This window comes from Phodopus roborovskii, unplaced genomic scaffold, assembly GCF_943737965.1.
Source record: "Phodopus roborovskii unplaced genomic scaffold, PHOROB, whole genome shotgun sequence".
Taxonomy (NCBI): Eukaryota; Metazoa; Chordata; class Mammalia; order Rodentia; family Cricetidae; genus Phodopus; species Phodopus roborovskii.
This window is the reverse complement of record NW_026126480.1, coordinates 24,838,950-24,864,871: the sequence shown is the minus strand read 5'-3', so window position 1 is coordinate 24,864,871 and position 25,922 is coordinate 24,838,950. Positions and strand designations below refer to the sequence as shown.

General features: G+C 37.1%; 1 protein-coding gene across 13 annotated transcripts in view; it reads left to right on the top strand.

Annotated features, from left to right (window-relative positions):
- The window catches only part of Sox6 (SRY-box transcription factor 6), a 580,992-nt gene that overhangs the window by 354,633 nt on the left and 200,437 nt on the right, over positions 1 to 25,922 (top strand). For all 13 annotated transcript variants that reach the window (XM_051192737.1, XM_051192743.1, XM_051192732.1 and 10 more), the window contains one exon: positions 6,176 to 6,265. In XM_051192737.1, coding sequence (XP_051048694.1) covers positions 6,176 to 6,265 — 90 coding nt within the window. The remainder of the gene's footprint in view (positions 1 to 6,175; positions 6,266 to 25,922) is intronic.

Sequence of the window (25,922 nt, the reverse complement as noted above, 5' to 3'; positions counted from 1 at the left end):
TAATCCAATATTGATTTTTAAAATCAGTTTTATGTGAATCTGACATAGTAAAACCAGTAGTTGGTGAGTAAAAAGGAGCGGCAGTGACTGAGGTGAAAATGCCGTTGGTAGGATGTATTTTAATAAATATGGGTGACAGCAGTTTCCAACCCACATTTCTATGTTGGGAAGTGCATCTCAAGGTCTCATGTGTAAGGGTTAATTAACAGTGGGGAACCAAGGCCTAAGGCTGCACATGCAGTTCTCGCACAGGAAAACAAAACCTGTCTTGAAAGAATGACCTGTTGAGTTCAAGGCATTTTTAAATGAACTTTGTACTGAGTGCTTAGTGGATGTTATTCAAGAAATGAAAGCTTTTAGTTCAAACCATATGAAACATTATGGTAAAAGCAAAATGGAGGGTCTGAAAGACTAGCCAAGCCACATGTGTAGGAGACTGGGCTGCTGGATACCACTGATTTGCCCTGAGGTGCCCTGTATTGTGTTCTGTTTCTGTCTACACCTGAAGCAACTGTTAGTGTAAAACCGTCCCCTTTCCACGGCTGGCTGCTGCTTTGTACAGACCATAAAACTGTTGTTTAAACAGTGATTTAAATAGTCTTGAGTAAGGCAAGCACTGAGGCGCGTGTGAGCTGTCTCCATCTGAAGTCAGCAGTGGCTTCCTCATTTTCCCTCGGTTTTCCCTCATTTCCAAAATGAGAGTGGTCTAGCTCTAGCACCAGGCTGCGAAACTGGGAGTCACTCGTGGAGTTTATCCTTTCTTTCCTGTATTGGCACTGAGTGGTTATGCTTTGATGAGCAGGTGAGAGGAACTGGGTTGATAATGATCCTTGTGTTCATGTTTTAGGTACAAGGAGCCTTGTGAGCAGATGAGAGAGATGCCTTTTGCCTGCTCGTATAGAACAGTGTTGACTTTCATGAATGTATGCTTAGTGCCAGTTGTCACAGTAGCCTAAGAAAAGGTCTGTTCGATAAAAATAGTATGGAGAAAAGATTGCCCCTAACGTGAAAATGCCTGCATGTGAGTCTGGCACGTTTTAGATGTGTGGCCTCTGTTTCCTTCTGAACATCGCAGAGTCTGGCATCTAACAGTCTTAACAACATTTCCAGCTCCTCAGTTGCTTCCCCCACTTGCTCCCTCCTGCAAACACACCCCCACACTCACAGCATATTGTTCAGTAAAGTGGCCATGGAATTAACATTTTTTCCTTGAAGGACTATATCTGATTTAATGACCAAATCATTTTAAGGCAGCACAACAGAATTTTACAGGAATGGAATCTCTCCCTTCACACCGATCATGCATGTTTTACTCAAGTATTGAGTCATTAGCATGTTTATAATGGTTCTAATTTAGCACAACATTTTCTGAATTTTATCCTTGAGTCATTTACAAATTGTTCTTATTGAGTAAACAAAGGGAACAGATTGCATTTTATACTTAGCAATTTATCTGAAAGAAGAGGGGAGGGTTAATTGTTTTAAAGTTTTGGTCTGTTTGGGGAAGTGAGCCTGCTTTCTCATTGCTAGGCATAAATGCCTTACTTCTCATCTTGGACGGAGTATATGCTTTGGAGGAGGAAAGTGAAGAATTAGGAGTAGGACAAGATTGGCCACTCCCACAAGGGAGTGTGGAGCACAAGGGGGCTGGCACGAGATTATCCCAAACAGTTGGTGCATTCCTTAATGATCAAGTGCTTGAGAAGTTCAGTCCTTCCTGGCAGAGCATCTGTGTTGATGTTTAGAACACTGTCCTGCTGTATGGGAAAGGCATGCTTTCTCTTGCTACTTGCCTAAAAATAGGATGGGGTATAGCATTGTATGAGATATTTTAAGATAGCAGAAACATTTTAGAGGTTAAAGGGTTGGCTCTTGGATCAGAAAAGCTCAGTGATATAGTGTGCACTGTTCTTTTCACACTGAATTTTCTGTGGAGTTGCTTGGCTATCTGCACACTGGACTAGGGAAGTTATTTCTAGGTTTGTTTGGTTCACTATGAAAAACACACTCTGTGGGCTTTTCTGTCAGCTCCCGGCATGAAGAGCTTGCTTGAAAACAGACTATATTTATACCCCTTGTTCTTATTTGGAAAGTCAGTTGTTTCATTTTGTGTGTGTGTGTGTGTGTGTGTGTGTGTGTGTGTGTGTGTGTGTGTGTGTGTATGGACAGTCACCACAGAGCATTGCTTTGTATGTTATAGTGACTTCAAAATAAAACTGGCACATTTTAGTGTCTAATTATTTTTAGTGAGCTTGGAGGGTTTTAATTAAAATTTAAGAGTGCTCTTCAAGCTCTCCAAGCTCCAATTTTATCCCACTGTATTGTGGAACTCTTGCCACTGTGCAAAGAAAAAAAATGTACGGTAGCTCTTAACTGCAAATGCTTGGGGCTATTGAGGGGTACATAAATGTACATTGTCAGTTCTGGATGGAAACTTAAGTCATGAGTACTTCAGATCAATTATCAGTGTTTAAGAATGTAGAGACTTCTGATTCCAATGGTAAAATAAAGGGATGCCTTTACTATTATCTTAAACATCACTAAAGCAAGAAGAAATGTGTAAATAATGATTGAAGCTTTGGATTGTTCACCTAAATAGTTGAAATATTTTTGTGTGTGTGTCATGTTTGTGACATTTTAGCCCTCTGACTTTCAATGTCACATGGAAATAAAGGAATAATAAATGTTTACTTAAACTATTTCAAAGTATTCTGAAGCATTTCCCATTATTCTGTCTTCTTTCTTGGCTTTAATTATGATTTATTTACCCTCTTTGACACAGAAGATAAACTTTTATCATAGTTAGAACTCCTGAAGTCATATATATATATATATATATATATATATATATATATATATATATATATGGAGTAACTAAAAACCATTCCTAAAATATGAGTCTACAGATTAGGAGATAATCCTACCTTGAGCATCTCTTCATCTGTAAAATTTGATACAAGCCAGTGCATTGTATTTACTTAGCCTAAAGCCTCAGTTTTTAAGAAGCAGAACTGTATTTGGCAATCTGTTATACAGTGTGTTTTAAATTAAATGTGTGTCCTGAAATGTATTGTTCTTTTGTTAGAAAAGTTTAAAATAAATTTCCTGAAAGATAAAAAGTTAAAATTAAAACAATAAGTAAGCAAACAAACAAAAACCCCACCCTCATCCCCAAAACCAGACTAAACAAAATATATACCTAGTACTACTCATCTAGAGTTGTAGAATCTTTGCATATTTGATTAAAATATAGACTAGCTAGAATCAAATCCCCTCATTCATAAAATAATAGGCAAAATAACCTGAGGCCTTGTGTTTCATTGAGTAGGTATTGATTAATGAAATTAAATGTTTTCAGGGTGGGGGGATGAAGTCTAGCCTCTGATGATATGCTACACAAATTTGGAACACTGTAAGATATGTCCATTTTTATTGTGTCTGTATTGTAGGGATACTGTATAATCCTTTGTATCAATCTTGAAGAGTCATTTGATTCTGTAGCTGTAGATAGTTTAGTCACAGAAGTCTGACCTGTCAAACTTAGATAATAAAATTTATTGTCATTGTCTCCTTGAGTGGAAAGTTGTTTTCAAATTAATCACATTTGTTCTGTGATAGAACTGTAAACTATTCAGTGGCCATTTAGGTTTTTTATCCCTTCAGAATCAATGTGACTGTTGTAAGAAGACACTGTTTTGTTCTATCTGTGTACATTGTAAGGACTCATTTATATAGTTTTTCCTCTTTGATCTCTGCAGTTGTGCTGAATCACATAAGATAAAGTCTGCTCTAATCAACTGCCACTGCAATGCTAGCACCCCCTTTGTTGATGTGCTGGAAGGCTGTAGTTGAATGGGTAAGGGTTTGCATTGCTCCAGTCCATAGGACTAGGACCTTTGACAACACAACTTTTTGTGTTTAGCTTTACATGTTTTCTCATCTCTGACCAGAAACTTCCACTAGGATAGAGTGTCTGGGTAATTACCAGCTTCTGGCCTTTTGCACCCATCTTACTTGCTCTACTCTATAGCACCAATGTGGTCCTTGACTATAACCGTTAGATAAGGAGTCAAGAGACTGTGTTAATTTCAAGAAATAAGATCAAAGGATGATAAAGTTGCATATAGTGACTATTATTGTCATTAGATAAACATTTCCAGTAGTTGTTACTAAATATCTTCCTGCATATAAATGTAGACATACAAAGTATGTTTTCTTTTCTTTTTCTTTTTTCTGTGCTTTTTCTACTGAAGCAGGAGCTGGTACAGCTGAATCTCAGCATTAGCAAGGATGGATGTTTTAATAGAATGTCAAATGCTTTGGAGCCTGTGAATGTGTAGATTCCATGTGAAGCTGGCTGGGTTTATGTTGCAGCATACATTCTTGTTGTCCATAGAGCTATGTTTGTCTCTTGTGGAGCTTCAGCATTCTTTTCTTGGATCTCTGGGGGTATTTTGTGTCTATTTATAGAAATTAGAGACATACTTTATATCTAGGGTGTATTGTGGACTTGACATGACTTTGTAGCCATCCTTGATGTACTGGATTTTGTCTGATGGGTATATCATCTCAACTCTAACTTAACCAGATATTTTGGACTTCTACATCTGTGCTGTTTGGTGTATTAGTTTAGTGCGATGATAGAAACCTACAAGAAAGGGTAAAAAAATATAGCAAATCCTAGTAGGAAATAAAATTCAAGACCTTCTATTGATCTTTCTCATCTATTATCTAATGTTATAACTATCTTGCTCAGAAACTCCAAACTGATAGGAGAAACAAAAATGTCTAGTAGGCAAGTCTTTGAAGATCTGAAGCCTCCTTAGCCCTATAAAATCAATTTTAATATTGAAAAGAATGTAGATACTGAACAAACTACATACCTCATTTATGAATGTGAAATGGAGAGAAATCAGGGAAGAGGCAAATGGCTTTCACTTAATGGAATTTCTATGTAGAAAGGACCCTGTGACAGTATCAGTCCTTTCATGACACTAGGATCTGGGTTCCATCCATTCTTTGATTGATTGATCTTGTCATCAACAAATGTTAATTGTTTTCAGCAATACTTTCTAATCATGCAAAGGTCTTCTCATCTCTTAAGCAAGGATCACTGCGTTTTCCAAAGTTTATCTTGCCTTTAAAGCCCTTTAGAGCCATCTTGACCTAACTATCAATCTGAAAAATTCAAGACCAATTTGGAACCTACAGGGGAAAAAAATGAAAGAGAAAATGCTCTAGAGATAGGTGCCGATATGGGGGAGAAAAAGCATTTGGAACTGGAGAAACCATTTTAAATATAATTTTAAAAGAAAATTATCAGAACTTTGACACTTGGAATGCTAAAGTTTAATGGGAGTTTTAAAATCTGCATTCCCTGAAAACATGGCCTATTTGTTAAGAGTTGAGTCTGGGAAAGGTACATGCAGACAGTTATAAGCAGGAGGCCTGTTTGCAAATCCATCTAATCCAGAGAAGAAAACAGTGCATGTAGGAAAAAACAGGTCATTATTACGGCATTCTCATGTTTATATTTCTGTAATATTATGAATCTTTATAAAAACAGATGTAATTGTTCCCTGTAGTCTAGAACATTATTTTACCATCACTAGGGCAGATGCTATTTAAACAAGTGTTTTCTTTAATAAACATATGTATCATTTTTATATAAAATTTCTAGTAGTTTTCGCTATGAGGGTACAAAGAGCTTGCTTTTATTTACTTGTCTATTTTTTAGTTTTGCAAAAGTTGGATTTATTTTTTTAAGGGCTAAGTGGTTACAGGTTAATTGGCTTCTTCTCCCTTAAAGATTTATCATTGTTCCTTGTGCAGCATATAAATTTTGCTTAGACTTTTAAAATATAACCTGGGCTAGAAGAAATATCATATAAATTTAAAGCTGTAGGAAAGAGCCTTTGTTCTGTCTTACCAGTCTGATAAATGATAAACATTGATTAAGTATCCCTAGACTGAGTCTGCTAAACATGGGTTACAGAAAACTAGCTTCCTGGGGCAATAGTTTAACTCAGTCATGGTGTTTTATGATAGAGTAATGGTAGAATTAAAACAACAGCAACAGAAACAGTTTTTGTTTCCCAAGGAGTCAGTTGCTCCATCGTTTAGCTCTCTGGGTCTATAATATAGATCTTTAATACATACTTTTGTATTTTAATAGATTCCTCCTGCATGGAAAAACTACTTTCAAAAGATTGGAAGGAAAAAATGGAAAGACTAAATACGAGCGAACTTCTTGGAGAAATCAAAGGTAAAATATAAAAAGTGTCAAATGTGTCAGATGTTACTTCCCATACCACATGCAGCTGCCAGTCTTTATGCCAGGAACCTAAATTCTTACTACTACACTAGATTACCCACAGATGAGTAGGTGCAACCCATTCCTGAATGTCTTCTTTGTAGATGAACACTATGGGCATTTGCTGTCCCTGATGTCAGTATACAAACTCCCTTGTGAATTGACATGACAAAAATGATGGAGGGAAAGTTTTGTCAAACAATATAGAATAGTTTAAAGATGTCCAGTCTTTTCTCTAAGATCATAATAGTAGCTCAATAGATTGCAGTTATTTATGTGAATTTCTCCTGCTGGAAAGAGGACGTCTATAAGATCTTAAAAAAATCAGATGGCATATGTCCTGCATCACATTTTATGGCTGATTTCTGAGAACTATTTACCTCGGTTTCCATCTTGCCTCTATCATTATGCCTGAGTAGTTTGGGCCAAAGCACTGATTTTTATCTATTTTTCTAATCCTTGTCTCTGTGAAGGTGATAAGAGCATCTACTCATAAGCTCAGAGTTGACATGTGAAGGGCTCACCACTGTAGCACTTGACATTCTGCAGAGTACTGGGGAATGCAGGCTATAGTGATGGTTACTGTTGGTGTTTCCATAGGATTAGGAATTGATCCATAGCAAAGACAGTGCTGGGATTTAGCACTTCCTGCTCTTGGACTCCAAGAATATCTTTGTTTTCTAATTTATTTATTGTTGTGGTTCTGGTAACTGAACTAGACAGGAACTAGGCAAGGTGCTTGGAAGCTTCACCCTTTGCCTGTATGTAATGCTTCTAAAATATTAAGAAATGAAGGAGGATCATATATTTCAGCATTGTGTTAGCCTGTGAGTGATAAATCTGTGCTTCCAGTCCAGTTCAGGTCTTTTTGTGGACTCATGGAAAAGCGGTGTTATAGTCTTACCTTTCTGTGTTGTGAGAGGAGGCCAGGCCACCTCTTAATGCTGTCAGTTATCTCTCACATATTTCCACACTCTGTTAGCAGTAACTCTTTAGGAACTTAATCACATTAATTCTTTGGACATATCAAAAAAATTGAGTTATGTAGTTCAGTTACGGCAACCATTTGGTAGTAGATATTTCATGGAAATGTTATTTTTAATTTATTGCAGAAAGTTGGTAGGTCTCTGTCCCATTCAACTCAACTTCAGAGAACAGTTGTCCTTTCATGATGAGTAATTAATAACTCATTCCATTAACAGAGTGTCAAAATCAAGTGAAAATGGAATATTATTTTGAATTTTACTGTCTCTTCTTTGTACTCACAAAGGCCATTTGCTATTTTGGAAAAAGAAATCTCAACATAACTGATGGGTAGAAAGAAAAGTCATTAGTGACATATTCTCCATCCAGCTGCAACAACACGGGCTGTATGACTTCACACTTCATTTTGTGTTTTCTTCTCTTTCCAGAGCCATTGGTTTTATAACAGAGGACAGAAATGACTTATGCAAAGGCAAGCGTTTGCCAACATGAGATGGGGGTCTTGCTTTCTCCTAGCAGCATGGACACTAACATTATATTATCTCCATGATAATAAACTCTGACATTTTATACACTTCAGTGTGTGGTTCCCCCATACTTTTCACTTTTATTTATATTTAATTCTAATTATGAGTATAAAATCCAAAAGATTGCTTAAGTTTCAGGTGCTCAAATGTATAATTCTCAAAACTGAAGCCTTTCCACTCCATTTCTCCAAAGGTCCTGTAGGTTATTTGAGCTTCCAATGGTGAGCTATTTTGAGTTTTATAGACATAAAGGATAACGTTATTACTGAATTTTCCATTTAACTTGTTCTACATTTTTTCTTTTCATACATTTTAGCATTTTGTCACCACACACATTACATACAGAAAACACAGTAATCATACATTAATTTAGACATTAAAAATTGTAGGTAAAGAGGTAATTTGAATAGTTTGATTTAACTGTTGCTGAGAGACCACACTTGTTTTTTGTGTCTGTATGTGACTTGGCCAACTGCAGTCCTGCACTTGGTACCTTTTCGCTGAGATTTTTAGGGCGATCTACAATATATCACTTGTATATTGTTGTGGATTATCAGTATTTCCTATCTTAAGCATTGTGTCTTAGTAGGTCCTGTTATTTCCGTGATTCCAAAATTCATACATATTTATTTGTAAGAAACACAGTGAAACACACAATAAAACAAAAGCATTAATTCTGCAATACTCTGTGGCACAGGCTTTCTATTTTAGCTTTCATCTATACCCTAAGTTTTGTGGGAAGTTCAAATATCCTCTATGAAGTGCTACTTCTCCTTACTGTATGGTTCATCTGAATAGACAATCTTTAAAAATTATTATTGGCAAACGTGGCATAAAGCAAGGCTTTCCTGAATCAACTAAGCCTTTTATTCAGCACAAAGTTGCTCATTTTCTTCTAAAGGACTTGTCCAGTGCTTGCTGAACTGTCAGAACTTGAGGTCTTTCAATGCTTGACTCTGTTGCAGTTTGTTTGTGCAGGCTTCTCCCACTCTTGAGATTAGATACTATTTCTCCATATTTTCTTCCAATTAGTTGGTTCTTTGTGAAGCATTTAACTTTTTGTTTCCTCCTGAATATATTTTGATGTATTATGTCAACTAGAGTTATAGTTTTTTAAGCAGTTAAAAAAAATAACATTATACACTATGAATGCTCAGATCCCCCTTACTTGGAATAGTAGCTTTCCTTATATTTAATTACACATTTGGAACTATTTATATAAACTTTTACTAGTACTTTAGTAATTGTTAATATAGTATATTTCATGTTTATTATAAGTTTTATCAAGGTATTTTCATGCTTTTCTAAAATTTATCTTGAATTATTTTATATGTGTTAACATTCCAAAATATTTTAAAATTACTTCTATAAAACTATTGGGTGAACAGACATCTTTATAAAATTGCATATTTCATTGAGAGCAATTTATTCAATTCTTTTTTTTTTTTTGGAAGATTATTTGTGTGTGTGTGTGTGTGTGTGTGTGTGTGTGTGTGTGTGTGTGTTGCCTACATGTATGTGCCTGCAATGCCCACTGTGACCAGAAGAGGACATTAGATCCCCTGGAACTAGAGTTACAGATAGTTCTGAACCACCATGAAGGTGCTAAACAGAGCTCAGATGTCTACTGTAATGCTCTTCTCTCAGTCCCCCTAATCAGTTCTTGCATATCCATTAGGAAACTTTTGGTTTTCATTCTGTACATTTATTTTTGTGTTTTATCAATACTTGAGATATACTTAATCTTACTATTTTCTGTTACTGTATTTAGAGATTATACTAAGTTTTATAAATTAATTTTTACTGGTTCACTGTATAATTTCCCTCTTCATTGGGTTTACTTATGTCTAATGATGTTGCAGCAGACAAGAATGACTCTGTCTCATCAGCTCCCATCACCTTACCTAGATTGCTAAGAACAGTACTGAGCAATAGAGTCATCAGCCAAGATTTTGTCATAGTTTTTGGTTTATAGTGTTAGTTTTAGTATTTTACACTTTGTTTTGATATAAACTACTTATTCTTGAGATACTGTCTCATGTAGCTCAGGGTGGTCTTGGATCTATAAAAACAAGGATGACCCTGAATCCTTGCCTCCCCTGCCTCTACCTCCCTTGTGCCGCTATGGCAGGCATGAGCTACTATGCCTACACCAGTTATTTTTTATCATTAACAATATAGTTCTAGTTCTAGCCTCTTAGAAGTCTCTATGAGGAATTATGCTTCATAGCACACCTTGCTTGTTTGGAGGCTTTGAATTTATTGTGAAATAAACCCAGGTTACTTGTGGTGTAGTCTTCTCTGAATGTCCTGAAGGATATATTGCTCATAAATTGGGTTGATTTGTGACATACATACATACATACATACATACATATCTCAGCACATCTATGTATTCACATATTATGTACTTCCAGAGTTCAAAGTAGAATTGGCCTTTTCGTTCCTTTCTAGATAATATAGAAAAGCAAGTAGATTAAACATATATTACTTCTTTATTGATATTCTGAATAATATATTCAGAAAACACTAGATCCTGAAAACATTTTCTTCTTTTTTAGGTCAGTTTTGTCTTAAAATATTTTTCTAAAATCATAGTTTGTGAGATTTTCTCATGTTATCATTGATTCAGTGTATAGCATCTATCGTTTCAGGTGTCCTTGTATTTTCTGTTATATATATATTTGAGTTTTACTTTTCCAAGTTTGTTTTTTTGTTTTGTTTTGTTTTGTTTTTCACTTTCCCTTGGCAGTAGTTTTTCTACTATTTAGCCATCTGCTTTAGAGAGGCAATGTTAGGACTTGTGTCTTGGTGCTGCCCTTTTTCAGCAAAATAGTCATTCCATCTTGTTTTTGTCTATGCTGTTTTTCATTCTTTATTTATTCATACTTTTGTTAATTTTTATGTACTCTAACTTCCGACATTGAATACTCCATTTAAAATGTTTAAACTTAATAAAAAAAGCACTTGGTTGTATGTTTCTATAAATACACTTATGTGCCCATGATGTGTTACTTTTAGAATTTTGCCATTTCATAAACAGTGTTTACGTGATTTGCTAACTAATAAATGTTTATATATTTACTAAGTTTATATTTCATTTTAAATAGCCACCATCAACTCTAGTGGGATATTCAATAGTGAGCAGAGAAAAAAAGTGGAGGCCATAGAATGGAAAAGAGAATATTGAAAAATGAGCCTTCAACCCAGAGGACTTAGTGTTTCTATACAACTAAGAAACAATAATTTCTTTTACAGATTTCACTTTACAAAATTGCTTCATGTACTACTATCCAAATGAAGCACAGCAAGGCTGCTAAAACAAGTGGATAGCAGCCAAACTACTGAAGTTTGAGAGACACTGAGTCATTATGAGGTGTCATTGAGTTTGTGTCTTGACTAGTGTTTTTATTGCTTCTTTAATGGCTTATTTTATTAATTTTAGTTATGTGTTCCTGTGGGTGAATATGTACACAGAAAGCTCATATCCCATTGAGTTGGAGTTACATGTGTTTGGGAGCTGTTAGGCATGGATGCTGGGAAGCAAACTTGAGTCTTCTAGAAGAGCAGCAAGTGTTCTTAAAACCACTGAGCCATCTCTCCAGCCATTGTTTTTTATTGTTTATATTTAAGGCATTTATCAGTATGTTTCTATTAAGGGTACATTCTGAATGGGTGGTTGTAGCTAAGGCAATTGATAGCAATATTACCTCAAAGAGTTCTGTCTTTCTCATAATTTCTCTAAAATATCCCCTAGCACCCTTAAAATACACCAGGAGAAAATGCCACAGCCTTATGCACTGCCATATTTCCACAGGCCACCTCCTTCCCAGTCACCATATTATTTGGGAATAAAATGTGGCAACATGCATGAGTTTAGCAGCAGTCTCATGATAAAGAGCCCAGAACATTTATTGTGACAGGCAGGAGGGATCCTTCTCACACTTGCTGTCTGACTTGAAATTGTGTTGGGTAGAAGAGCAAATGTCTGTTTTGTGTTTTTTAGGGAGTTGGGATAACAGGGAACTTGGTCTTTTATTTTTTTTAAGATTTATTTATTTATTATGTATACAGTGTTCTGCCTGCATATATGCCTGCAGGACAGAAGAGGACATCAGATTTTGTCAGATGGTTTTGAGCCACCATGTGGGTGCTGGGAATTGAACTCAGGACCTCTGGAAGAGCAGAGGTCATCTCTCCAGCCCAGAACTTTTTCTTAAGACACAAAACATTTGAAGAAGAAATTGTGGCATCTGACAATAATACAGATGGATTGTGTGTGTTGACTCAGAGTGCCTAGAACATAGAGGTTTCCATCCCATGTCAACATGATAATAAATCTTATGAGTTTTTTTTGTTGTTGTTCATAAAATAGGAGTATAAAAATACTAAAAATTCTGAATACTGACTCACACCTTTAACCCCAGACTCAGGAGGCTGAGGCAGTAGTATTGCTATATGTTTGAAGTCAGCTTGACTACATGGTGAGTTTCAGGTTAGTCAGCCTATGAAAAGGAAAAAAAATAAAATAAAATAAGATAGTGCAAACCTTTAATCCTAGCACTTGGAAGCAGAGGCAGGTAGATCTCTGTGTGTTGGAGGCCAGTCTGGTCTATATAGACTTCAGGTATGATGGCTCTTAGTTTTAATCCTAGCACTAGGAATGACACAGGCAACATGGGCTCGCTATACAATACTTATTGCCACCTGTGCTTAAATGACTGAGAGAAGGGTGGAGACATGTGACAAGAAGACAGAGTACAAGACAGAAGTGGAGTCATGTTTAACTTGTACCAAGTGTGGGGAGATTCCAGGCTAGCTGTGGTTAGACACAGTTCTGAATGCAGTGGTGACCCCAGGCCATGAGAATCCATGCCCCATTGCTGTGCAGAGCATCACCTTCCCAGTTTATAGGAAAGGCTTTGAGCCAAGCTCCCTGCTTCTCACATCTTCCTCTGGATTTGGTGGCTGGCATCTGCTGCTGCCTGCGCACTTCTTTGGGCTCTGTGCCAAAGAAACAGTGGTGCTGGTTGTTTGAGTTAGCACCAACTGAACTGTGCTTGTGTTTGTCAAACATCCACATGATAAGAGACACAAAAAGATGATGTGCAATGAAGGAAATAAGGAAAGGAATGATTCCTTTTTAGTGTTATTTAAGATTAAATGTTTCACTATATACATCTATGTGTAAGGTAGATGCATTTAAGGTATGGCCTCCTACAGCATAGAAAAATAAAGAGTTTTTTTTTCTGATGGAAAAATGACTGAAAATACATTTTTCAATGATATTCTGTAGATGGTTCCAGTGTTTTAAAAGCTATTCCTGAAGTACAATCATGTATAGTATTCATTGCTGTGTCTGAAGGGTTTGACCTTAGCCAACTTCAGTTGTAAACATTTACACTGAAGAGTAGTGGTACTCCACTCTTCTTTTGTGAGAGTTGTTTCTAGAAGATTTAAAGCTAGGAACTATACATTACACAATATAAGCTATCACAACTGTGATTGTAGCAAATCCTGAAATAAAAACATAAATTTAAGCTGGTTATGGTGGCCAGGACTGTAATCCTAGAACTCAGGTAGCTGAGGCAGCAGGATTCTGGGTTTGAGACCAGTTTGGATTATATTGTGAGTTCAAGGTGAGCCTGGACTAGACAGTGAGACTGTCTCCAAAACCAGAGACAACATGCAGGTCAAATGCAGCAGGGACCACAAAGAAACTTCATTCTGCTAGCCCTGTGAAGTTCTTCTGGGGGCCTGGTTTCATTCAGTTCTGACTGCCGGCAGCGATTCTCAAAGGAAAGGACAGGGGTGTAGAGCATGGTTAATTTCAGGGCATGATGGACCCTTAAGATCAAATAGGGCAGGGTGTTTTAGAAGTAGCTTAGGCAGGGTTGTTATCTCCAAGGTCAGAATGGATCTCCCAATTCCCAGTTCCCAGTGTTCTGCATCACAGTCACTAACTGACATACCCAGTCCTTCCAACTTCATTAATTCTCATAAGGGCCTTAAACATCACTAGAGTGCTAGGTGCTTGCTCCTTACCTTGGCCTTTTTGGCTTTTTGTTTGTTTTGTTTTGTTTTGTTTTGCAAAATCCTGTTTTAGGAGTAATGCTGTCCACTGTTTTCTGCTATAAGCAGTCATAGGACTGACTCGAATGGTTAGGCAGGAACTATGATTGTATCCTTCGCACATCCATTATAAATGAGTTTTTCTTGAATTTCTACTCATAAATTTATGGTACTCTTGTCTTTTCTGGGGAGACTTAACAAAACAAGAAATGGACCAGGAGAGTTGGCTCGGTAGTTAAAAACATTTAATGCTCTTGAAGGGGATCCAAGTTCAATTCCCAGAACCCAGATGGTGTCTTACAACTGCCTGCTCCAGAGCATTTGATGTCCTCTTAAGGCCTCTACAGATACAAGGCATGCACATGGTACCCATACATATAAGCAGGCTCTCATATATACATATAAAAATAAATCCTAAAAACTAAACATAACATGAATAATTAAGGATGAATCTTATGCCACCTCGCCAATAAAATCAGCAAAGTTTATTCATCTGGTGATTTTTTAAAAAACAGTTCAAAAAATAATGTGTTAGTGTTTGTTTAGATTTCCTGTATTTGAAACTTCTAAATTGATCTTTTAAAATGTACTGAGTGGCTTTAGATGTTAGATTGTAAATTTAGGGATGATGTCTTGTTACCTCCTGGTCTTATGAGATGGTGTAATCCAGTGCCTTTTGTACATGTCCTGCAGTGTAGAACTTCAGAGTCACATTGAAAATCACAGACACTCCAAAAATTAGAGTTGGGGGCTTTTGGTCTGCTGTACAATCCTACTTGCTTTTCTCCAGATCAGTCCAGAAAGTCACTGCTCTAAACCACATGGTAAATTACTAAGGCAGAAACTTAGTATTCTGCTCCAAATAACATATTTAGCCAATTTCACAAAGTCTTTTGGTCGTCTTGTAATCAATAGCGAGTAATTACAGGAGAACTCCTGGATTCTTTTAGCCAGCAACAAATCACAAAGCAACCCCTTCTGAACACATACACACATTTGAATCCAGCAGCACCCACGGTTTCTAATTACACCGCTTTGCATGAATGTAGACATCTCGGAGCTACCCTTTGTACTCTCTGCTATAAACATCTTTTCCTTCTTTTGAAGTCTGTGTGATATACATGCAAGCAATTAAAACCTCCCCCCACCCTCCACTGGAGGTTGGAGACACATGGTCTTCTTAATTAAAATTCTAACAAAAGCTACCGGCAAAAATTCCTACTATATGATTAAGGTCTAAAGTATTATGATACATTAGACTCATTGTTAAACTGTTGGGATTAAAAGAAATCGATATGTTGGGGTGAGATGGCCTGAATCTAATTAACAAAATCAATGTTTACATAAAAGAAAATACTAAAGTTTAATAGCAGGTTCTGCTTATAAATATAACACTGGCTAAAATTGTTCTTTATTGTTACTGCATTGACCACATAATCATATTTTAAATTCAATGAATAAGAATCGGAAACTTCTTTCTTGTAGTTAATTATTATAATTAAAACACAAAACTTTAAAAATCATATCTGGTTTCAAAAGTTTTAATTATGAAAGATTCTTAAATGTAAAAATAGTCTCCAATCATAAAATATTCCCAGTGATTCCACTTTTAAAAGGCTAATTTTAGCAAGAGCTACATACCAAAGTCAGAAAGGAGGCAAAATTGGGTAGAACTAAAAAGGACTAAAGTATTCTTGTGCAATTACGATTGCATTAATATGCATTAGTCCATCGGGGATATAGTAAAACTAAAAGGGATTCATTTTGACATAACATGAAAACGACACAACTTACCTTTTCCTTCCTGATTGCTGTGATGAAAATAAACATCACAACCAGTATGGAGAAGAAAAACTTTACTAATTGCAGCCTAGATTTTAAGTCTTTAATGAAGGTTATTAGCAATTTCCTGGAAGCCCTTCAGATTGCTAACCAGGAAATGGTGACTAGCAGGACATCTGTAGTTCTGGTGGAATTGGGGAAACACACTGGAGTTTTAATGATTTGTATCAGATGTAGGCTGATGCTGGGTAGGGTGGGGTGGAGTTCTGTACCACAATAGGTAATATTCTCTGAACAGAAACTTTTTTTTAAAAAAAAATTTAAAATTAGTTTATAAACCTAGAACATAGCCATTAACATTTAACATTCACCCATACTTTCATACACACCTGCAGCGAGTAGGACTCACTGCCAAGGATCATTGCTCTACACGTGGAATGGCACGTTTAGCCAAACTGAAAGAAACTGCTCTCAGAGGTTGGCACAATATTTCACAACATTGTTGGGTGGCAAATTCAGTCTCATTTTTCCATCTCCATAAAAGTGAGAAGAATTGAGTATAAAATATTTTCCAAGACATCAATTTAAGTTTTACCTACTCTGAGTTTTGATGATTCCATTGAGGTAGTATCAGCCATGTAGATAGAGACTTGCAGCTTATTTGAAATGATTGGTTGGTTTCAAGTGGGCTGGAATGTCTGGAACATTTAGTAGTGACAGGAACATAGTGGCAAGTATATGGATTTATTAATTCATAGAGCATCGTAAAGAAAGAATCTTCTGGTTGATTTCCAATGGGAACAGGAAGAAGGGTATTTAGTAAACAACTCTTATATAAAAAAAATGATTTTATAGGAAATGAGCCAGCATGTGTAAGTCTGAGAGTAGGTCTCATAGACAAAGAAACTGACATTATCATACACATCTGTAGCATTTCCAACAGAGTATATTGTTAAGTTTGCTCAACCAAAATTCAAGTTGTTGATAATTAAAACATTTTCAGATAACTTAGGATTGTTATGTATTCGTCCAGCTTCATTTCCATCCTGTTATAATAGGCATGTTAATTATCACAAGCTTCCCAAGCCTTTTATTAAACTATTGTGTTTAAACAAGTTCAAATTGTCTTACTCAAAAATTTAAGTGATTTCTAGCTTAGCTGGTTCTTTTTTTGTTAAAGTAATATCATAAGCACATTTAACATTTCTGACACATGGTTGTCATAAGTTTTTGTTGTTGTTTGGGGAGGGGATTCTTTTTATTTTTTCTTTGAGAAAATATTACTCTGTAGCTCAGGCTATCCTAGAACTCATGGCAATCCTACTGCCTCAGCCTCCTGAGTGCTGAGATTGTTATTGGAACCAACTCTCCTAGCTTGGCTTAATTTGTTTTGCAAGTAACTGAGGTAGATGAAATTTACTATGGATACATTTATCTTAGCACTTATACAGAGATTTCAGTAAATGCATTTTTAAATACACTAACATTCATTTGCTGTATTTTACCTCAGCCTTTTTCATTTGAATAAATTATAGGGGTTTAAATATACATTTGTGGTAATAGTCATACATGACTAATTGTTAGAAGAAGAATTCATGGGACATTATTAGTCTCTTGTTCTGTTGTGCCCTACTAATGCTCTGTATTATCACAGTAGGTGCCAGGCATCCTAGGTATTGCTGTAGGTTAGAGTTAGCTCTTGAGCACATTCTCAGGGGGTCATGGTTACATCCCAGAAAAATTGGCATGTACTTCTAGACCTCCCACAATCCTAGTATTTAGGTCATTTGTCAGAATGGGGGGAAAAAAGCAAAAGAACAGGCAGACCACTTAATAAAATGTGTATATTTTTGTCCAAATGCTGTTCTTATGAATAAGGACTATGCACTGAGCATAAATTGTACATTATTCTCTACATTTTAAATTTGTTACCAATGTTGGTAATTACCACTGAGTGCATATTTAATGCACTAGGGAAATTTGATGCAATTACTCGTTTATTTGTGATTCCCCTTCAATCCACATGTCTACATTAAACTATTGAAAAAGAAAACTATTGAGAATTTAGGTCACTTTTAAAAATTCACTTACTTTCTGAACCCTGGTAGTAAACATATGTTGCATTAACCAGGATGAAATTAGCATAGGTTCTACATTGTAAAGGATACAGTCTCCAAGTTTAGTAACATAAAATAAACCCCTGCTTGAATACAGCCTTCAGGAGGGTGGCCCACACCACCTGCCTTTTGGAGTCAGTGGGAGACGCTATACCTGAATGCACATTTTAGCTAGTTTAACTTCAGATAAATTATTTTTCCTTGAGCCTCTTTCCAGCACTTTGGTATTGATTACACCCATAAATGGACTAAATAGACACAAGTTGGTAGCTTTTAGGAAGTCTGTTCAAAATGATAGAAACCACAGAGAAAAGGTCCAAGTTTGACTCTCTTCATGATTGCTCAGATTTTTTTTTAAGGCTCAGAGAATTTGGGTACTGAAAAAGACCTCTAATGCTGAAAGGGTCTGAAAATAAGAGAAGTGCGAGAGGGGTAGAGTTTCTGTCGACCTGTGTTTTATTTTCTCCTTTGATCATAAACTGGAAAGGAAAGTACACGTTTCACAGAAATGGCTCAATGTCATTAAGATGATCTGGGCAAGAGAGGGAGTGTGGCAGATAAAGGCCGGTTTTTGATGAAGAGGTGAGATCCCATAGGCATCTGGTTCAGTAGACTCATCCAGTGTTTTTTCTCAGCTATTTGTTGTGTGTGCTTTTATGATATTCTTAAATATGTCTCTATAGAAGATATTGGATCGAAATGAAATCCATCCCATGCCTTTAAAAATAAGTTTCTCCACATAATAATGAGATTTGCATTCTTGCCGTTAAAGCAAAGAGTTGCATTCCTGTTCACATTTGTTTAACCAGGCTCCCATCACAACAGGTGCACAATTATTTTTATGAGTAAAATATTATCAGCCTTCAAAATTAGCCAGGGCAAAATGCAAGTTGTCTGATTGAATAATCAAAGCTGATACTTAAAATACATTTGATTTCCACAGGAATTTTAAAATGCTAAGTCCCACTCTCTTACTCTGGAATTCAGAGGGAGTTACAATTGTTGGTAGTATATAAGTTGTACTTGTGACTAGTCTGAAGTGTTTTGTGTAATTCAGTTTGTGTTATAAGGCAAACCATTATTAGATAATTAATTTCGGTCTAATATTTTAACCTGTCAATAAAGTGGTACATATAATAGCAGGTAACTCTTTCATCTTGAAGATTATTCTGCATTTGGTCAGAAGGCCCATCAGTCTAGAAAATTAAAATCCAGTGTGTGCTCACTTAAATTCAGTTTGTGGAATATAAAATTGTACATATATTTCTGTCTATAAAATAAATAGATTGTAGATAATCTAAGTCATGGATTATCTTGGTGAATAGTCAAGGCTCCTGAAGGGAAGAATGTAAGAAAAAAGCCAACCCCACCCTGCCCCCTGAACTGAGCAGGAAGCAGATCTGGGTGGCACCTTCACTGTGCTTTAAAAGCACTATAACAGCGCAGCTGTTAGAAACCAATTACAGGCAGGTAACTGTTTGTTTTCATATCTAAATCTGTTTGTCAATCAGGAGAATGCAATGAATCAGGAGAAGGGATCTCAAATACAAACCACAGAGTAAGGCAAAGCATCTGGAGGAGGTCCAAACCACAAGAATTAGGGCAGGAGTGCAGATGGAATGAAATCCACACGTGCACATGGCTCCCGGCTTTGACCACATTTTTCAAATCAAGTCAGAAGCTGAGATGATTGGAGAGAAACCTCAGTTTTCTATTGGGAGTACACTCATTTTAAGGTCTGTTAGAACCAGTGTGGTTACCAATAGGAGAGAGATTATGAAAGAATCCTGCATATTGTTATTAACCCAGGACATTTTCAGTACTGGCTCATCAAGAGTCTTCAATAGCAATTGCGACTTATGTTCTAGTCTGGGAGGGCACTGTGATTATACTTTTGGCTATCTTGTGAAGAAGTAGGATTTTGCTACTTTGACTTTAATTTACAGCAACTTTCAGCTTCTGTGCCTTTTTCTGAAGCATTTTGTTTTATCTGGATGCAGTCAGTGAGGCCACCTCTACTGTTCCAATCCTCAGCACTGCTGCTGAGGGTGGGAGACACTGAAGCTCACAAAGAGTGCTTTACACATGTCTGAACATGGGGAAACCTACCAAGAGCCAAAGTTTAAGTTGGTAACATCAAGACAGCATAAATAGAAGTTTATTAAGAAAGCTAAAGAAAACAAAATAGGCAGAGCCATACTCTGGTTTTGCTTAAATACAGGTTTTTGGATCCACTGAGAGCCCTGGATTTCTTTTCTACTGCTTACTTAAAGGAGCCCTGTTATTTTTTTAGGCACAATTTGTGCCAATGGGCCTTAGCCTGGAAGCATGGTAGCTGTTGTCTAGCTCTCACTGTGCACTGTGTCTCTCTGCTGTGGCTACCAGGATTTAATTAACCTTCCAGGTGGATGTGGGCATGCATTCTACTCTTAGGCTTGTTGTTTGTCCCAAGTCTCTGGGTAAATTCAGTTTGGATGTCAGGAAAGAGGGGAATTGACCTCTGTGACATGAAGGGGCATTCTCTACATGGCATCAGAATTAATGTATGAGAAGTGACTAGTGAACTTAAATACTAGAGGAAATAACACAATTCTTTTTTTCTGTAAAATAGCAGGAAGGATTCTGAGGTAGTCTTCTGTATTATGTATTCTGTTTCATGAAGAAAACTAGAGCTGTGTATGAGTGTGGGCACTCACCTTGCTGCCCTTGAGCAGGGTAGAGGACAACTTGTAGGAGTCTGTTTTGGCCTTCTACCACATGGGTCTGTGGGTTTGCACCTGGGTTTTCAGGCTTGATGGTAAGCACCTTTATCTGTTGAGCCATCCTGCCAACCAGAGTAAAGCTTTTCTTATTGAACATAAATCTCATAGCCAAGATGAAATCTTTAGAATTCATCTCACCCATTCTTCTGTTTTTCAAGAAGTAATGTGTTTGTAGAATTTCAGTCAACCTACTGATCCATCTTGACTGCTTATCATGGGGTTTACATTATTTTACATTTCCTGTCACTCGACCATGAGGGTTGTTTGTATGTATGAATGCTTTCCCTGCATATGTGTTTGTGCATTACACGTGTATAATCACCAAAGGAGGTCAGAAGAGGGCATTGGATCTCCTGAAACTGGAGTGGCAGATGGATGTCAGCTGCCAGCTGGGTGCTGGGAATCAGACCAGGTCTTCTGCAAATGCAGCAAGTACTCTCAACTGCTGAGCCATCTCTCCAGTCCCAAGAATTCTTTAGTTTAAAGACCTTCTTAGAACCAAGAGCAAGAGTACAACAGTAGCAAAAAATAATATTTATTAAGCAAATACTGTGTGTCCTAGTGCCTTGTATATTTTATCTCACACAGTCCTCAAGCTAAAGGCTATGAGCAGAGGCAAGGGCAGGGACAGGGGCATCATCTTTCTTTTACTAAAGAGGAAGAAGGGTTCAGGAGGAAATAAGTTTTCTCCAGATATCAAGATAGCAGTGGGCATGTCCAGATTTGAATCAAGGACTGTGTGCTTTCTGAGCTTCTGGGATTGTAGCTGCTGCAGTCTGGCTCTGCCTGGACCACCCAGACACCACTGAACCACACTTATTCATGTGTTTCTCAACTCTTTCAAACTAGTGTTTGAACCAGTCAGACCGATGACCAGAGATGAGCAAGTAAAACAACAGGCACCAATTACTACCATCCTGCTATGACTGTGGGACCAAAAACTCTGTTTTTGTTCTTGTTTTGTTTTGAGAATTTGGTCATTGTTTATATTCTTTTATATCTGTAATTTTCATTTAAAATCCTGTGAGTACCAATGTCCTCTTTTCTGCTAGTTTAAATTCTTCAGGTTTGAGGTTCTTGGTTGTCCTTTAGTGTACCTGCACCTTGGGTTCTCTAGTTTGCTATTAACTTCAGTGTTGACTTGCACTGTCTCCTTGCATGGTATTGTTCTAGTATACACTGACTTTCTGGGATATTTGATCTACAGTTCCACAATGAAGGATGTAGGGCTATGTCACCTGAACAACAGTAGAACACAAGCTGCAGACACTCTGATTGCTAGTGAGGATTCTGGGCTTTTTACACTTCTAGCACAATGGCATGCAGACTTCTGTGTTTACTGCAAAACCTTATGAACCATGAATAGAATTTTAATAACATTGTACTGTGGTTAATTATTAAGTTAAAACTATGAGAAGCCGTTAGTGAAGATTTTCATCTCTTTGCAACAACGACCCCATGTGGTTCTGCTCAAGAACCCTCCTATCACACCAGGTGCTATTTATTATTTGGTTCTTCCAGTCTCTGTATCTATATGCAATTTTCTGCTGTCTGTGAAAATATATTAAAAGTCAGTTTTAGCCTTTTTTGCTCACCCAAACAACAGGCTACCTGCTACTCTTGGAGTGATCGGTATTTTGGATTTGAGATGGTGCAGAAGATCATTGTATTAAATATAACAGTATTATTCTGAGGATCATGTTATTGAATCATCTATATCAGTTTCCATTAAGAGGAGTTTTGAGGAGATGAGAAAGCAGAACCAGGTATGAATTTTGAACCATGGATTTGATACCTAGCCATGGTCTGGAAGTGGAAACTGCACCTCCTTATGGAGGAGAGTTTAGGGGCCTGGATTCATGGTTATCATAGCCAAGTTGTCCTGCAGGACCAAGCAGAGATGCCCAAGGACACAAATCAGGAGACTACAGAACATAAAGCTAAGTTGCCTGGGAAGCCATAGGTTAGATAATGGGTGAAAATGGGATCCAGGCCACAAGATACAGGGCTACAGAGTAGCATATGTGCAGAATTTCAACACTAAAAGGTGAAAAATACTCACTGCTTATAATGTTTGAGTAATGGATCCCTGATCTTGTGGTGAGATTTCCCAATTCAGGCTACTTACTTTATATAGTTAGAAACAAATATTTAGGCCTAGATAAATGGAAAGATTTTCTAGATAACTCTAGATCTGCTACCCAATATGGACTACTAGCAGTATATAGCTATTTAATAAATTCAAGTTAATAGAAAGTCACAAGAATTAAAATTTAGTTCATTTGACACATTTTAAGTGCTTAATTATCATATCTGTTTAGTGGCTATTATATTAACCAGCAAAGAGGTAGAAAAATCTCTTCTATCTAGAAAGGTCTGTTGGACAGTATTATTGTAAGGTATGCAAGTCATAGACCTTCTAGTACTATCAAAATGTAGGTATAATATCTTCAGCAAGAATCTTTGTAACAATACACTTTAAAGATGTCAAGAAATACTATTCTGTCAAATTTAGCGAGAAGAGTTCTATTATGTGAGGCTAGTTTTGAAGTTGGTGTTCTTAATTTTTAATTATCTATTTGCATATTGTTACAATGCTGGGGTTTTTTCTTTCTTTCACTATGAAGATGTATTTCATTCCCAGTGGAATAAATTGTGATCATATACAAGATTGTGATAGTGAAGTAGTTTTCCTCACATGTATGAGTGTGCTTTGTAATATAATGTTACTTCTAAGTTGTTCCACTAATAGCTGACAGGAAAATACATTCTTGCATCTTATTTCAAAAAAAGCAAAGAAACAAAAAAAAAAAAAAAAACAAAAACAAAAACAAACAAACAAACAAAAAAACCCCAAAGTGTTAACGAGACAGCTTCCAGCTTCTAGTGTAGCTTTAATGCATGCATTGTTCATTGTATCTAATTCTTATTTTGTGTGTTTAGGTATGTGTTAGATGTGAAAGTGTCCATAGTGAAAGAGAGGAAGGGAGATTAGATATGCTAAGGAAAACACTAATGCACAGAGTGTTAGTGTTTCTCTTTGAAGTGAAGGAAACTCAGAAGTAGAGAGCATTTGTGTTTGTAGGTGTCTATCATTTCCTCCGATCTCCTAAATTCTGCCAGCTTTTCTTCCTAACATGGAATGGAGGCATTTTAACACACAGTATTTCTTCCTATTCCTCTTTCATGCTGATGTACAGTCACTTATCCTGGATTTGGGGTATAGTAATGAAACTAGCTCAAGCTACCAAAGCCCAGAGATTTATAACAAGGACCATGTCCAGAGAGCTACCCCTATACTCTGTGATTTCTAGAAGAAAACTCTCAAACTTCCTTTGCTCAGAGTACTGCTTTTTGTCTTTGGTGAAAATTCTTTGCAAATCTGACCACTAAGCTCATGGAATCAACATCTCTTGCTAGATCCAAACTGATGAAATAGACACTTCATGGAAAGAGTTAACTGAAGATAAGGAAGAGGCAAATTAAAGTGACAGACACCATCTCATCTGAGGCTAACAGTCAGTATAGGAAGTAAGTGCTTGTTGCAGGCTATCTCAACAGTTTCTGGGCACCTAGCAACACTGAGAGGTACTCTGTGGTGGTGCATTTCTATGCTGAAGAAATTCCTGGATACACAGGAGAATGTTCTTATAGTGTAGCTTTTAATCACAATCAAACCACAGACACAGGGAAAGAGCTATAGAAACCAACATGTACAAGCTTGGAAACACTAAATGAAAACTGCAAAAATTACATATCTAGTATATAATTTATATAAAATGAAAACATAAAACAACCCTGTAGATTTTTCATATAAACTCGTGTGGCAACAGTGTGAAATGTATTGAATTGATAGACATTTACTATACACTGAATCCATTAACTAGTTTTTGTTTGTTGTTGTTTTAAATAGAAGGAGGCTGTGCTTCTAGAGCAGAGAAAATAACTGGATAAATGTAATTCGTTACCATCCAGGTCTGAGCTGCAAGTGGCTCTCACTCCTCCAACCCATGTTGTCAGCTTCACAGCAGCTTTGAGAGTTGCCTAGCCTTCTCATACTGTCCCTTACAAGCTAGCTATTGTCTTCCCCCCAACTTCCTGCCATAGGAATAGTGAGGACACTGGAGTCTAACTGTCAGTTGAGGAGGTTTTTTTTTTTTTTTTTTTTTTAGTAGCAAACACTTCTCATTAGTGCTGCATTGCATACAGCACTTTAAAGACAGCCTATAAATCTCCATGCCATTTTCATTCTTCTATATTTTCATCAATTCCACTCATCTGGTCAACATTTCTCTCTCTCTCTCTCTCTCTCTCTCTCTCCCTCTCTCTCTCTCTCCCTCTCTCTCTCTCTCTCTCTCTCTCTCTCTCTCTCTGTGTGTGTGTGCAGGGTGTGCATGTGTGTGTGCACATGTGTGTGTATGTGCACATGTGTGTGGGTACACATGTAGAGGCCAGAGTAGGCTGTTGTTTCTCGTGTTCTATTGCTCTCCACTTTCTTTCCCAGTGACAAGGTTTGCAACTAAACTGGAGCTAAGGTGGTGACTCAATAGTTCTTCTGTTTCTGCCTCTGACAGTGCAGGGATTACAGGTGTATAAACCTAGCCACGCCCTGGGCTTTTACATGGCTGCTAGGATCCAAAGTCAAGTTCCCATGCATGTACAGTGGTGGTGGTCTTACCCACCAAGGAATCTCTCCGGTTCTATGACAAGCACTTATAGAAAAGTTCTCATGTGCTAGGTATTAGGAATGTAAGGATGGCTAAAAAGTAGGCTTTCCTGTAAGAGCCCCATCTCCAGAAACATCCAGGTGACAACTGATTTTAGTTCATACTTCTGAGGACGTTAAATAGGAATTGGTCGAAGTATGACTTATTTTTCTTCAAGAGGCTAGAAGGATTGTATATTAAAGAGAGTCATTTGGGTTAGCAGAGCAGTTTTCTTCATTGTCTTAAACTCTTAAACTAGAGTTCGTATTTCTTTCTCCACCACAGCCCTTGTCTCTGAGTTTTTCAGCTATATAGAGACAGCTTTCTGTCACCCATATCACTCTGAAAACTTTACATCCAGCATGGATAAGAAGGTAATCCCAACATTGTTTCCCAGATTTACCATGCTGTCCCTGAAGCCCAACACCACTGCCCTAATCCTTCCGAGCCTGGTTTTGCAAGGAATTGGAAGACAAGGAGCAGAAGCAGAGGCCAGGGCAGTCTGTGTGGACTCCCTTTCAGCTCTCTTGTCTGATTGCTGGGGTGGATTTTGATCTTTCCATGACCTTACATTCCAGGACCCATCTTCTTGTCCTTCAGGTCAGTTTACACTGTAACCAGCTCCAGAGTCCAGGACTGTCCCATTGTTTCTCCTAAGT